At 34.5% G+C, this 12,379-nt stretch overlaps 1 protein-coding gene across 5 annotated transcripts in view; it reads left to right on the forward strand.

Moving 5' to 3' along the window:
- CDH18 (cadherin 18) overlaps positions 1-12,379 on the forward strand; it is a 1,036,719-nt gene that overhangs the window by 939,302 nt on the left and 85,038 nt on the right. For all 5 annotated transcript variants that reach the window (XM_043600791.1, XM_043600792.1, XM_043600798.1 and 2 more), the window contains one exon: positions 5,457-5,644. In XM_043600791.1, the coding sequence (XP_043456726.1) occupies positions 5,457-5,644 (188 nt within the window). The remainder of the gene's footprint in view (positions 1-5,456; positions 5,645-12,379) is intronic.

Raw genomic sequence — 12,379 nt, forward strand, 5'->3', positions numbered from 1 at the left:
AAGCACAAATATTAATAAAGCGCGTAAGCTTTAAATACACACAAGGCTCTTTAGAAGGAGCCTGGTCCCAAAGAGCTTAGATTCTTTGAAATTATTTAATTCATGGCAAGTCTATTTTTTATATTCTTTATGATCTTTATTATCATGTCAATCCAAGTCATTGAGTTAATCTCCATTTATCATTATATATATACATGTATATATGTGCATATATATTTCCAATTACTTCTATTAATCCTATAATTCTCTCACTAGAATATCACCTTAGATACACAGACACACACTCAGAGGTTTTATTTTCCAATTTGCTGATATTTCTTATCTTATAGAGATGATCATTATTCATTCTCTTTTTCGATTCACCTATTGATGGATACTTGAGTTGTTTCCATATCTTGGTCATTGTGATTAATGGCTACAGTGAACATATTAATATAGGCATCTCTTTGAGATTCTAATTTTAATTCTTTGGGATGTGTACCTAGAAGTAGAATTGCTGGATCATATAGTAGTTCTACTTTTTTTTTTTTTTTGAGGAAACTCCATACTATTTTCCATAGTTGCTGCACCATTTTAAGTTTCTGCCAAGAGTCTACATGGGTTCCAGTTTCTCCAGAACCATACCAACACCATTTATCTTTTGTGTTTTGATAATAGTCATTCTACTAGGTGCGAGGTGACGTCTAAATGTAGTTTTGAGGGCGCCTGGGTGTCTCAGTGGCTTAAGCATCAGACTCTTGATTTTTTTAAATTTTTTTTTCAACGTTTTTTATTTTTTTATTTTTTTTATTTTTGGGACAGAGAGAGACAGAGCATGAACAGGGGAGGGGCAGAGAGAGAGGGAGACACAGAATCGGAAGCAGGCTCCAGGATCTGAGCCATCAGCCCAGAGCCCGACGCGGGGCTAGAACTCACAGACTGCAAGATCGTGACCTGGCTGAAGTCGGACGCTTAACCGACTGCGCCACCCAGGCGCCCCCAGACTCTTGATTTTAGGTCAGGTTATGATCTCATAGTTTGTGAGATCAAGTCCCTCATCAGGCTCTGAGCTGATCTTTCGATTCTCTCTCTGCCTCTTTCTCTCTCTCCTTACCGCACTTGAACTCTTTCTAACTAACTAACTAACTAAATATATGTTTGAATTGCATTTCCCCATTTCCCTGATAACTAATGATGTTGAGCATCTTTTATGTAATTGTTGGCTATTTATATGTCTTCTCTGGAGAAATTTCTGCTTAAATGCTTTGCTAGTTTTTTAATTCCCCTTTTTTTTCCTATTGACTTGTAGAAGTTTCTTACATATTTTGGAAATTGACCTTTTATTAGATCTATGGTTTGGAAGTGTTTCCCCCCATTCTGTAGGTTACCTTTTCATTCTGTTGATTGTCTCCTATGCTGTGCAGAAGATTTTTAGTTTGATGTAGCCCCACCCATTTGATGCTTGTGCTTTTGATGTCATATCCAAGAAGTAATTGCTAAGCTGATGTCAAGATTTTCTGTATTCACCTTTATTTCTTTAAGGAATTTTACATTCTTGAGACTTACATTTATATTGTTGACTCATTTTGAGTTGATTTTTGTGTATACTATAATGTAGAGGTCCAATTTATTTATTAATTTATTTTGGATGCATATATCTAGTTTTCCTAATACCATTTGATAAAGAAACTGTTTACTCTTGGCACCCTTATCACAGGTCAGCTGACCTTATATGCATAGGTTTAATTCTGGGCTCCCTATTCTGTTTCATTGGTCTATATGTCTATTTTTATGCTGGTACCATACTGTTTCAATTACCGTAGCCATGTAATATATTTTGGAATCAGGAAGTTTGACGCTTCTTGCTTTGTTTTTTTTCTCAATTGCTTCATCAATTCTGTGTCATTTGTAGTTCCCTAGTCTCAGAGATTTGTTCTATTTCTGTGAAAAAAAAATGCTAATAGAATTGTGATTGAAATGGCATAGCATGACCTGCAGATTGCTTTAAGTAGATTTTTCGAGTATTATGTTAGCTATGGGCTTATCATTATGACCTTTATTAAACTGAGGTACCATCATTCTATCATTCTATCATTCTAGACACACACACACACATACACACACACACACACACACACATATGTGTCTGTAGTGGAATATCACGCAGACTTTTGAAAAAGAATAGGGGCACCTGGGTGGCTCAGTCAGTTAAGTATCCAAGTTCGGCTCAGTTCATGATCTCACGGTTCGTGAGTTCAAGCCCCGCAACAGGATCTGTGCTGACAGCTCAGAGCCTGGAGCCTGCTTCAGATTCTGTGTCTCCCTTTCTCTCTGCCCCTCCTCTGCCCATGCTCACTCGCTCGCTCTCTTTGTCTCTGTCTCTGTCTCTCTCCAAAATAAATAAAACATATTTTTTTTAAAGAAGAGAGTCCACCATGTGTGACATGGGTGAATCTACAGAACATCATCTAAAATAAGTCACAGAAGGACAAATACTACATGATTCCACTTATACAAGGTATCTAAAATAGTCAAACTCATGGAAGCATAGAATTGTATCATGATTGTCAAGGGCAGGGGACTGAAGGAAATGAGAAGTTGTTTTTTGATGGGCATAAAATTTCAGTTATGCTGGATGAATAAATTGTAGAGATCTTCCACACCACAGAGTAACTATACTTTACAATACAGTGTTGTGCACTTCAAAATAGGTTAACAGGGTAGATCTCATGTTCAGCCTTTTTACCACAAAAGCAAAATAAAACAGAAGCAAAAGACACAAGAAAATTAGTAACTTGATTTTGGTGATGCTACTGCCAGTGTTTTGTGTACTTATACCCATGAAACTGTACATATTAAATATGTTCAGGTCTTTGTATACCAAGTGTACCTCAATGAAGCTGTGTTGTTGAATTTTTCTTTCAAGAGCCTCACCATAATTATCGTCTTGGAATTTTATAGTATTTTTTATGTACCTGGCTATTTATACAGTCCTTAGAAGTTCTAAAAAATATTCTAAACATCTTCTGACTTCTGAATAAATCTTACCTGTCAGCTATTTTCTAGTTATTAGGAGACAATTTGAATATTATTTACAATTCACAAACTCTCAACTATATGAAAAAATAAATATTGAAATATTAATCTTAATACACTCTATTTTGCCTAATGGAGCATCGCGAATGGGGAAGAGGTACGATGCTTGCAATGCTTAGAATGTATCAACAAATATCAGGCCTTCCTCTGAACATGATGATCTTCTTCCAGGGATATCCTTCCCCTTATAAGACACAGCCTAAATGTTTCCTGGAATGTGAGTCTTTTATGACTAATTTATACAATTTTTGTAACTTTCTTTGTAAAAACAACCTGCTTTGCAATAACACTAGCATAATAATTTTATGATTGGTTTATTTATTTCTGTGAACTAAGACTTCTTTTGTTTGTAAGTTTTTATCCCAGTTTTAATTGGGTGAGAGTCCTTTGGGAGGCTTACAGAATTGTGGTAGGTTAAGCCATTATTTAGAGACCTTAGCAACCAGGAACTTGACTTCCTAGCCTTTCTACCGTAGAAAGAAAATGTAGGAGATATGTTTGCCTTTTTTTAATCTAATTTTTTAATAGAATAGTGCTCTATTTTATGTAACTGCCTAGGAACATTATGGTGTTTACAGAGATTCTGAAAATTATTATAGCTTCTTTCTGATACTGAATTTTACCCTGAGATTAGGTACTTCGACATGAATTTTGGAAACATGACTATTGTCAGGAACCCCTTCCAACATTTCATACCTTTGCCACCAAAAAGAAACTAAAGGTCTCTCCTCATTCCAGTTCTCACATTTTATGGAATGTTCCCTGTTTGAATCATTGTGACTCAACTGCCAACCTTTCACAAATCAACTGCAAGCAGAAAGGTGAAGTCCTGTAAGAATTTGGGCCTCATGCTCTTTGCAGGTCAATTAAATATGTCAGGAAGGATAGAGTGTTCTGCAATATGACAGATCCTGATAAAACCACATGATTAAGGTCAGAGGATCACGTGTTTCATAGAGGACGGTGGTCTATCCAGGAAATGTTAAGTTGGTGAGGACTATTGAACTAAAAAAAATGTCAGGTAGCATCTCAAATGTTTATAGAAGAGAACTGGGAAAAAATCTTCGTTGAATTTTGAATAAACAGACACATAAATCAAATAGAACTTTAATACAAACAATTGTATCTTTAGAAACAGACTAGATCACTCCACACATTTACCAGATATGTTAACTTAAAAAAATATTATCATACCATAACTAACAAAACATTGGCTTAGGGAAATTATTTTCATATAGGCTCCACATTCACTTATCTGTATAGTCTAATTAAATCCATGCCTAATGTTAAGTCACCATTAATTTAGTCTTGGTTGAAAGTCTTTTATACAATTATATTTTCATTCAAGGTTTCCATTATTTATATTGTTATTTGAGATTTGCTATAAGAAATAAATTGTTTTAATAGATCTGTTTCTAACTGGTCAGTAAAACAATGGTACTGATGTGACCATTATGTTTCTTAGTACCTATTTTATAAGTTTCTATAAAGAGAGTTCTAGGAGGAATTTAGTATCAGGACAAACTCTGACATTTAAAAAAGTTTCTCAGTGTAAATATTTAGTATCAGGACATACTGAAAAATATATGTCTGCATATCGGATCATGAGATTTATAGAGTCAATAGGGTTTTAATGTTTTTTGGCTATGGGATATATATGTAAAATTAATTCAATCACAAATAAGACATCATCCTATGTAGTCATTATATTTATCTTTCTCATCCTTTAAGTTAGTCATTATTTTCATTTTGATGACTTTATTTTATTCAAGACTTTATTGTAAAACCACTTTAAATTCTTTTTAGAAACTGATCAGGAATACAGGGTAATTAAGTGCATAAATACGTTTACTGTCTCTCTGTCATGGCTTATACATTTCATTAAACTTAAGTGTATTGATCAGAATAATAATCATACTTGCAGGTACATTATATTGTTTTCTCTATTTTCACTTTGAATTTCAAGTTTTCTAACTCTTATATTTTAATTTTGCATGCTACATGGAAGGAGAAATGCTTTGGGGATTTCGTTAATACTTGAATAATTTAGTTTTTGCTCCACATAAGAATGCAAATCTGACCTTCATTATCTTTTATCGGTTGCCTATGAATGTAGAGTTAATAAAATATTTTATATTAAGATCCCTACAAATTATTTTTATATAGGTTATTTTACATACACTTTAAAATCTATGTAATCTAGTATTTCACTACTAAGCAGTTTGACATTGAAAATCTGAAAACACATCCATTTTCTATATTACTTAATACAATGTTTGTTTGAATATGTGGTCTAACCATTTTAATGCCTTTTTTCTTTTGAAACTACATTTTTGTGAACCCATTACCATCAGAAAATTTTAATATGAAATATTTTTCAGAGCACTATCAGCTGTATGTTCCTGAGTCAGCTCAAGTTGGGTCAGCTGTTGGGAAAATAAAGGCAAATGATGCAGACACTGGTTCAAATGCTGACATGACCTACTCCATCATTAATGGTGATGGTATTGGGATATTCTCCATCTCCACTGACAAAGAGACCAGAGAAGGGATCCTTTCTTTAAAGAAGGTAAAAAGAGCATACTTTCTCTGATTTAAGCAATTCACCCATTTTTCCATGAATTATCCATAATGGTATGAATAATCCATATTGTCAAGTCATTAATATGTTAAAATATTTCCTCTTTAAGATGTAATTACATTTTAATTATGGCTCTGTCTGACTTTTTGGATCCTGTCTTAGAAAAAAAAATATATATATATATGACATATATATGGAAGATCTGATATAGAATGTACCATGACAACAGGCTTATCGTGAATTCCAGTTCTATTAATGCTCTATTAATGCACACAATATTAATTATTTCATGTTGTACTAAATTATGTAACATTAAGAGATTTTTCTGACTAATGTAAAAATCTTCACCATGTTCACTAACACTCACTAGGATACAGGGTTTTGTTTGACAGTCATGGATTCATCAAGACAGCTCTAGTGGAACCTTTAACCTTCTCCCTGACTCTTTTTCATTGTAAAGAATTTGTAATTGGACTAAATCTATCTATTGCTTTTTGCTTTTAAGAGTACATTATGTTTATCTCATTGTAAAAATGAAATGGAACACAGATATTAGCAAAGAAAGATTTAAATATAACTCCTAATGCAGAATGTCTTAGTCTTTAAATATTGAATGATTTCAGCTTGGAAACCTAGTAACATTCAGATCCCTGGGCTTTGCCTTCATATATTTTGATTCAGAAAGACTGGAGTGCAGATAAGGAATTGGCCTTTTTAGCAAGTACTATAGATTATTCTACTGTAGAATATATTTATAACATAGGTTGACAAATTTTATCCTGGCATGCTACTGTAGATAGTGAAGTGAATTAATCTATGTCTGTCTGTCTGTCTATCATCTATCTATCTTTTTGTCATCTATCTGCATACTTATTTGTGTTTTGTATATACTTTTCTATTTGAACTATATCAATTTTATTAATTCTCCCAATACATATAATCTTATATTGATTAAAATTAAGGATTAACTTATTTTTTAGATGCTACAAAGGGGGCCACAAAGTAGAATTTTTTTTTCATTTTATTTATTTTTGAGAGAGAGCGAGAGAGTGAGAGTGAATAAGGGGCAGAGAAAGAGAGGGAGACAGAATCCCAAGCAGGCTCCATGCTATCAGTCCAGAGCCCAACACAGGGCTTGATCTCATGAACTGTAAGATCATGACCTGAGCCAAGATCAAGAATCAGATGCTTAACCAACTGGGCCATGGAGGCACCCCAGCAAACTGCAATTTAGAGCATGTAAATACTTACAGAACAGTATTCATCACTAGACTATGTAAAATTTTGATGTCTTCACCTAAAATGTTTTATCATTTTAATCTTTCTTTCCTGAATTTGTAACCAGGAATGTTATAAAGCATATAAATGAGTACATGATAAAATGAGGATTTTAATTGGAAGTTGAGAGACTGAATGTGTGTTTTCTATGCAGGTGTGTAAAAGGTCAATAGAGACAAGAAACTTAGGATACTAAAGATAGGATATTGGATTTAAAAAGATGGCTGGGGCAGAGATGACCCTGTGTAGGATCTTGATCAAGGGTAGAAAGAAACAACCCGTGATGGTATGCCTCTATCCCTGAGAAAATCAAACAGGATTTGAAGTAAATGGTTGCAAAGTTTGCAATGATCCAGCTGGTGTGGGGGAGCTGGGGGAGGAGAGCAGTGCTTGCTTTTTGAGCACTAGGTCTTTGTAAAGTAGGAAGTTACAGCATATTTGCAAAAAATGAGGTTGATGGATGGTTTGAATATATGCAGGATCTGAAATACAAGTATAGATTATGCAATTAAGAACACTAGGGATTTTACCACCCCGTATGGCCTCAATCAATTTGATGATGTTCGTGAAAAACAAAGTCAAAATAGTTTATGTACGTATGCGTGCACATATATTTAAATAACATTCTTTATTCAATATCGTGCGCACACACAACAGTTATTTTTCAAGATAAGAATAGTTTCAGTTGTACAAATGGTACTGGTAATGATGATATGTTCAAAATAATCTTTTCACTTTCTTCCATGAATTAGTTTTTTGATGTAGTCTACACTTCTTTCAAGAAGTATTAATGTTTGCGTTTATCTAATTATTTGATCCTTCAGATTATGATTTTGTTTATTATTTTTAATGTTTATTTTATTTTATTTATTTTTTTAATGTTGTATTTATTGAGAGAGCGAGACAGAGCATGAGCATGGGAGGGGCAGAGAGAGGAGGTGACACAGAATTTGAAGCAGGCTTCAGGCTCTGAGCTGTCAGCACAGAGCCCAATGCAGAGCTCGAACCCACCAACTGCGAGATCATGACCTGCGCGGAAGTCTGAAGCCCAACCGACTGAGCCACCCAGGCGCCCCTTTTTCATGTTTATTTTGAGAGAAAGGGAGAGAGAGACAGAGTGTGAGTGGGGGAGGGGCAGAGAGAGAGGGAGACACAGGATCAGAAGAAGGCTGTAGGGTGTGAGCTGTCAGCACAGAGCCTGATGCAGGGTTCAAACTCAGGAACAGTGAGATCATCACCTGACCTAAAGTCTGATGCTCAACCGACTGAGGCACCAAGGTGCCCCAGATTAAGATTATTAATCTGAGTTATTTTATTGCTACATACTGCATGTTATAAACAACTGCAATTTGAAAAATAACCTATGTAACCCAGTGTTTTTTAACCTTTAAGAGGTACTCATTCAGGTGGCAGGAAATGGATAAAACAGTCCTTTAAAACAGGTTTTTTATTTAATCTGTAAGGCAGCTCACCTTAGCCAGCAAGGCAGAACAGCTAATCTTCCCAAAGATCAAAATCAGGGCTGCTTTCTAAATCAGTTTGCAGGGCATCTGCTCATTCCTGTCCATATCATCCCTTTATCAGAAAATTGCCAAGTTGAATTCACAGGTCCGTGGTGTGGTACATTGTAAATACACTTTGATAACTTTCATTCATTGTTTAATGGAGCTTGACTGGGTGGAAAGGGGGGAAAAAAGATAAGGATGAATGCAAGTTGATGCACTCTTTCCTCCGCCATAAACCTCTGTAGCTAGGGATGTGTGTTCTGAGCAGCCTTTTTCTCAGATTCTCTTCTTGTGGTTTCATATCAATTTGCAGTCTGTATGGTACTTGATCCTTTTTTTTTTAATTCAAGGATCCAACCCTATTTGTTCTGACTTTCAGCAAAAGCCATCTGTACTATCTTCATAGTGTTCAGTGTGAAAAAAGATTAATATTATTTTATTTAATAAATGATTTGAAGTGGACCATAGAGTAAACATAGAAAGTTATAAAAGTATTTTTTTCAAGTTTAAGTTAACCCTACAAGAAAAAAGTATGAAATATGTTCAATTAAAACCATACTAGGTCTATGCCAAATAATCACATTTTTGGTTGTTTAGTGGGACGTGTTTAGTGAATTTTTCTTTATTATTCCTTTGCCTTGCATTGACTGATAGAATAAGAATCAGAATATTCCTTGCCATTAGATTGGAAAATTTGGGGCTCTGAACCATAAAGTGCAGCAAGAAAGACATCCCAACCTATTGCAAATGCCCATAAAGGCAAACGCATCTGTGCACTTTTTTTTTAAAGAAGAAATAGATGTCTAATTGTAATGAACTATTTCCAAAATCTGAACATTCTTTAGAGATGAGATTATCAAAAAACTCTTCCAAACTGCTATTTTTATTCTTATAAGGTGCTATCCGGAAAGTACTTCTGTTCAACCAGAAGTTAAAGAGAGGAGTCACATTTCAATTCAGTTAAATCTGTCACTATATTTGAAATGACTTTGACAGAGGACTGCTTTGGGAAAACTTTGTTCTTATATTCATAAATAGGCATGGCCATGAAGTGATAGCTAATAGTTGAAACTACTTTGGATGTGAATTGGCTGTTTTTTACATGTATATTTCTATAATATAATTTACTATGTCAGTTGGAAATTGATAATGCGTTGAAACATCCTGATGAGTTAAGCTGCTCATAACATGGACTATTGGTAAGTTACCATATATATGGAAATTCACACACAATACACATGTAGGCTGTATAAAAATATAAATAACATAATATATAATATATATTGATATATATCACAAAATATACATGTATTTGTTATTTGAAATAAAAAATTCCCATTTATTTTTTCCCATCTTCCAGTGACAGCAAGCAAACATATAATATTTATTTGTATCAACATCTTTGAAATTATCCACACTGAATTACTCTCTTCTGTGCAGAGAAATTTACAACAGGAAAGTTTGTACATGTGTTCTAGTGTCCACAGAATGTCTACCTTCCAGGAAAGATCTCTGACAAGGACCATAAACCATGGCATGATAAGAAAACCTAACTGAAGAAATGTTATTCAAATCCGTGCCATTTTTCTTAGGTTTGGGCAAATATTATAATTTAAAATACATTTTTTCATAAGGCAAAATTTAATAATAGTATCAGTTACTATTTCAGGGATTTAGCCATATTTTTACATGATTTAAAAAAATAATGTTTATTTATTTTTGAGAGAGAGAAAGTAAGAGCAAGAGAGATAGCAGGGCAGAGAGAGAGGGAGACATAAAATCCAAAGCAAGTTCCAGGCTCTGAACTGTCAGCATAGAGCCCAACGTGGGGCTCGAACTCATGAACTGTGAGATCATGACCTGAGCAGAAGTCGGATGCTTAACCAACTGAGCCACGCAGGTGCCCCCTTTTTTTGTATGATTGAAGTGATATTTGCATATATTAAAATGCATTCAGATGTCAATTCCATTCTTATCCCCCACTGTTGCATTATAAAATCTGGATGAGAATGTAATATAAAAATTGGACCAAGGTGAGAGCATAAGAAGTCTCTTCTCGGGGTGTCTGCATGGCTCAATTGGTTAAGTGTTGGACTCTTGATCTCAGCTCAGGTCGTGATCTCATGGTTTCATGAGTTTGGGCCCCACATAGAGCTCTGTGCTGACAGTGTGAGTCTGCCTGAGATTCTCTCCTCTCTCTCTGCCCCTCCCCCAACTCACATTGTGAGTGTAACTCTCTCTTTCTCAAATAAACATTAAAAATATTTTAAATATAAGTCTCTTTTTCTTATTACAACAAAAAAGAAAAGAAAGAAAATTAAAAAAAAGAAATTTTAGGATCTTCTTGAACTCTGAAGTGAATTGATACATAGAGCAACTTGGCTAAAGGCTGTTTTCAGTATCTTTCTACCTATGATGGTTATAGAAGTCCAGAGGAAGACTATACTAGTGTGATTTAATGAAAAGTAGAAGTGATTAATGAGAAACAATTAAAAAGTCTCGAGTATGTAGAGCTGGCCGGAAATTGATTGATGGGAATGATAACCATCTACAGTAATGCAAAATGTGTTAATATTACAGAGGGAAAAGTATTATTTTATACGTTAGAGAGAGCAATGATATGTAAAAGTAATTACTAGAAGTAATAGGATGAAATTAGGAAACGAAAATTTAAAATGAATATTGGAGTCAACTCATTGACAGTGAACTGCATGAGGATATTGAGCAGTAATTAAAGAGAAGTAAGAAAAACCCCAGTGGCTGAGGACATTAAAATCACACGAGGATAAGTTCTTCTGGCATGGGCAGAAGAGATAGAGGAATTTGTGTGAAAAGCATTTAAGTTTCTTAGCTCTGTGTCTGTGAATTAAGGAAATTATAAAGTTCTGGTAGCCGGAATTAATGAAATTATAATTAATGAAGTTATTCATTTTCATGTTATAAACCAATGCTCGAAAAGATGCATGAATGTATCTTCTAATTGTGGGGATATTATAGTCCACCAAAAATCGATTCATCTTCAGTCACCGAATTGGAATATTCTGTTTCACTATTTATGTGCTAGAGATTTCAGATCATCTAGCATAGCACTTAAGGGCGCAACGTATGGAGTCCCACTGCCTGAAATCAAATCCCAAGTATACCACTCATGGGTTGTTGACCTGGCAAGTTTAACTTTTCTGTGCCTTGATTTTTCTCACTTGTAAGTGGGAAACAGTTATAACTCATGGAAGTGTTGTGATGGTTAAGTGAGTTAATATATGTTCATTGTTTAGGTCACACATAGGAGTAAGCTATTCATATTTTAGAAAGAATACAGAAGTTTTCATCTTTCATACGTAAACTGTGTAATAGCACTTTTCTGTACTCTAAATACAGCTATGTTTGAGACTGAGCAAGAGCTATTAATCACCCACCATGTCCTAGGAGTTATGCCAGATACCTGAAATATGAAGATGAATTAGATAATATTCTTTCTCTTAGAGAAAACGGAGTAGATGTGAAACATTATAATAATACAAGATGTCAAATGCTAATGGTATAGGTTTACTTAAATTGTTATGAGCTCACAGATAAGAGAGCCAATTTTTCAAAGCTGAAGGAGGGTCAGGGAAAACTTTGCATGGGAAATTACTTTTAGGCATGCATAGAGCAGTATGTAGCAGAGACTAAGAGAAATAAATGTGAGTTAGTGGCTTTATATTTAACTACATTGTCCTTTGAGCATGGATATCACAGGCAAACAATTTTGAACTTAAAAAAGAGGGGATATTATATGGGGAAATCCATCCTCTAACCAATATAATTGTGGCGTGAGTTATCTAAAAATCTATCTTTCCTAGAAAAACGAAGACAAACACAAAAACAACAACAACAACAAAAACACTTTTATGGCCCACAGCTGCAAAGCTGATGTGTCTGAACACCAAACCTGGAGTCT

The sequence above is a fragment of the Prionailurus bengalensis genome, chromosome A1 (genome assembly GCF_016509475.1).
Source record: "Prionailurus bengalensis isolate Pbe53 chromosome A1, Fcat_Pben_1.1_paternal_pri, whole genome shotgun sequence".
Taxonomy (NCBI): domain Eukaryota; kingdom Metazoa; phylum Chordata; class Mammalia; order Carnivora; family Felidae; genus Prionailurus; species Prionailurus bengalensis.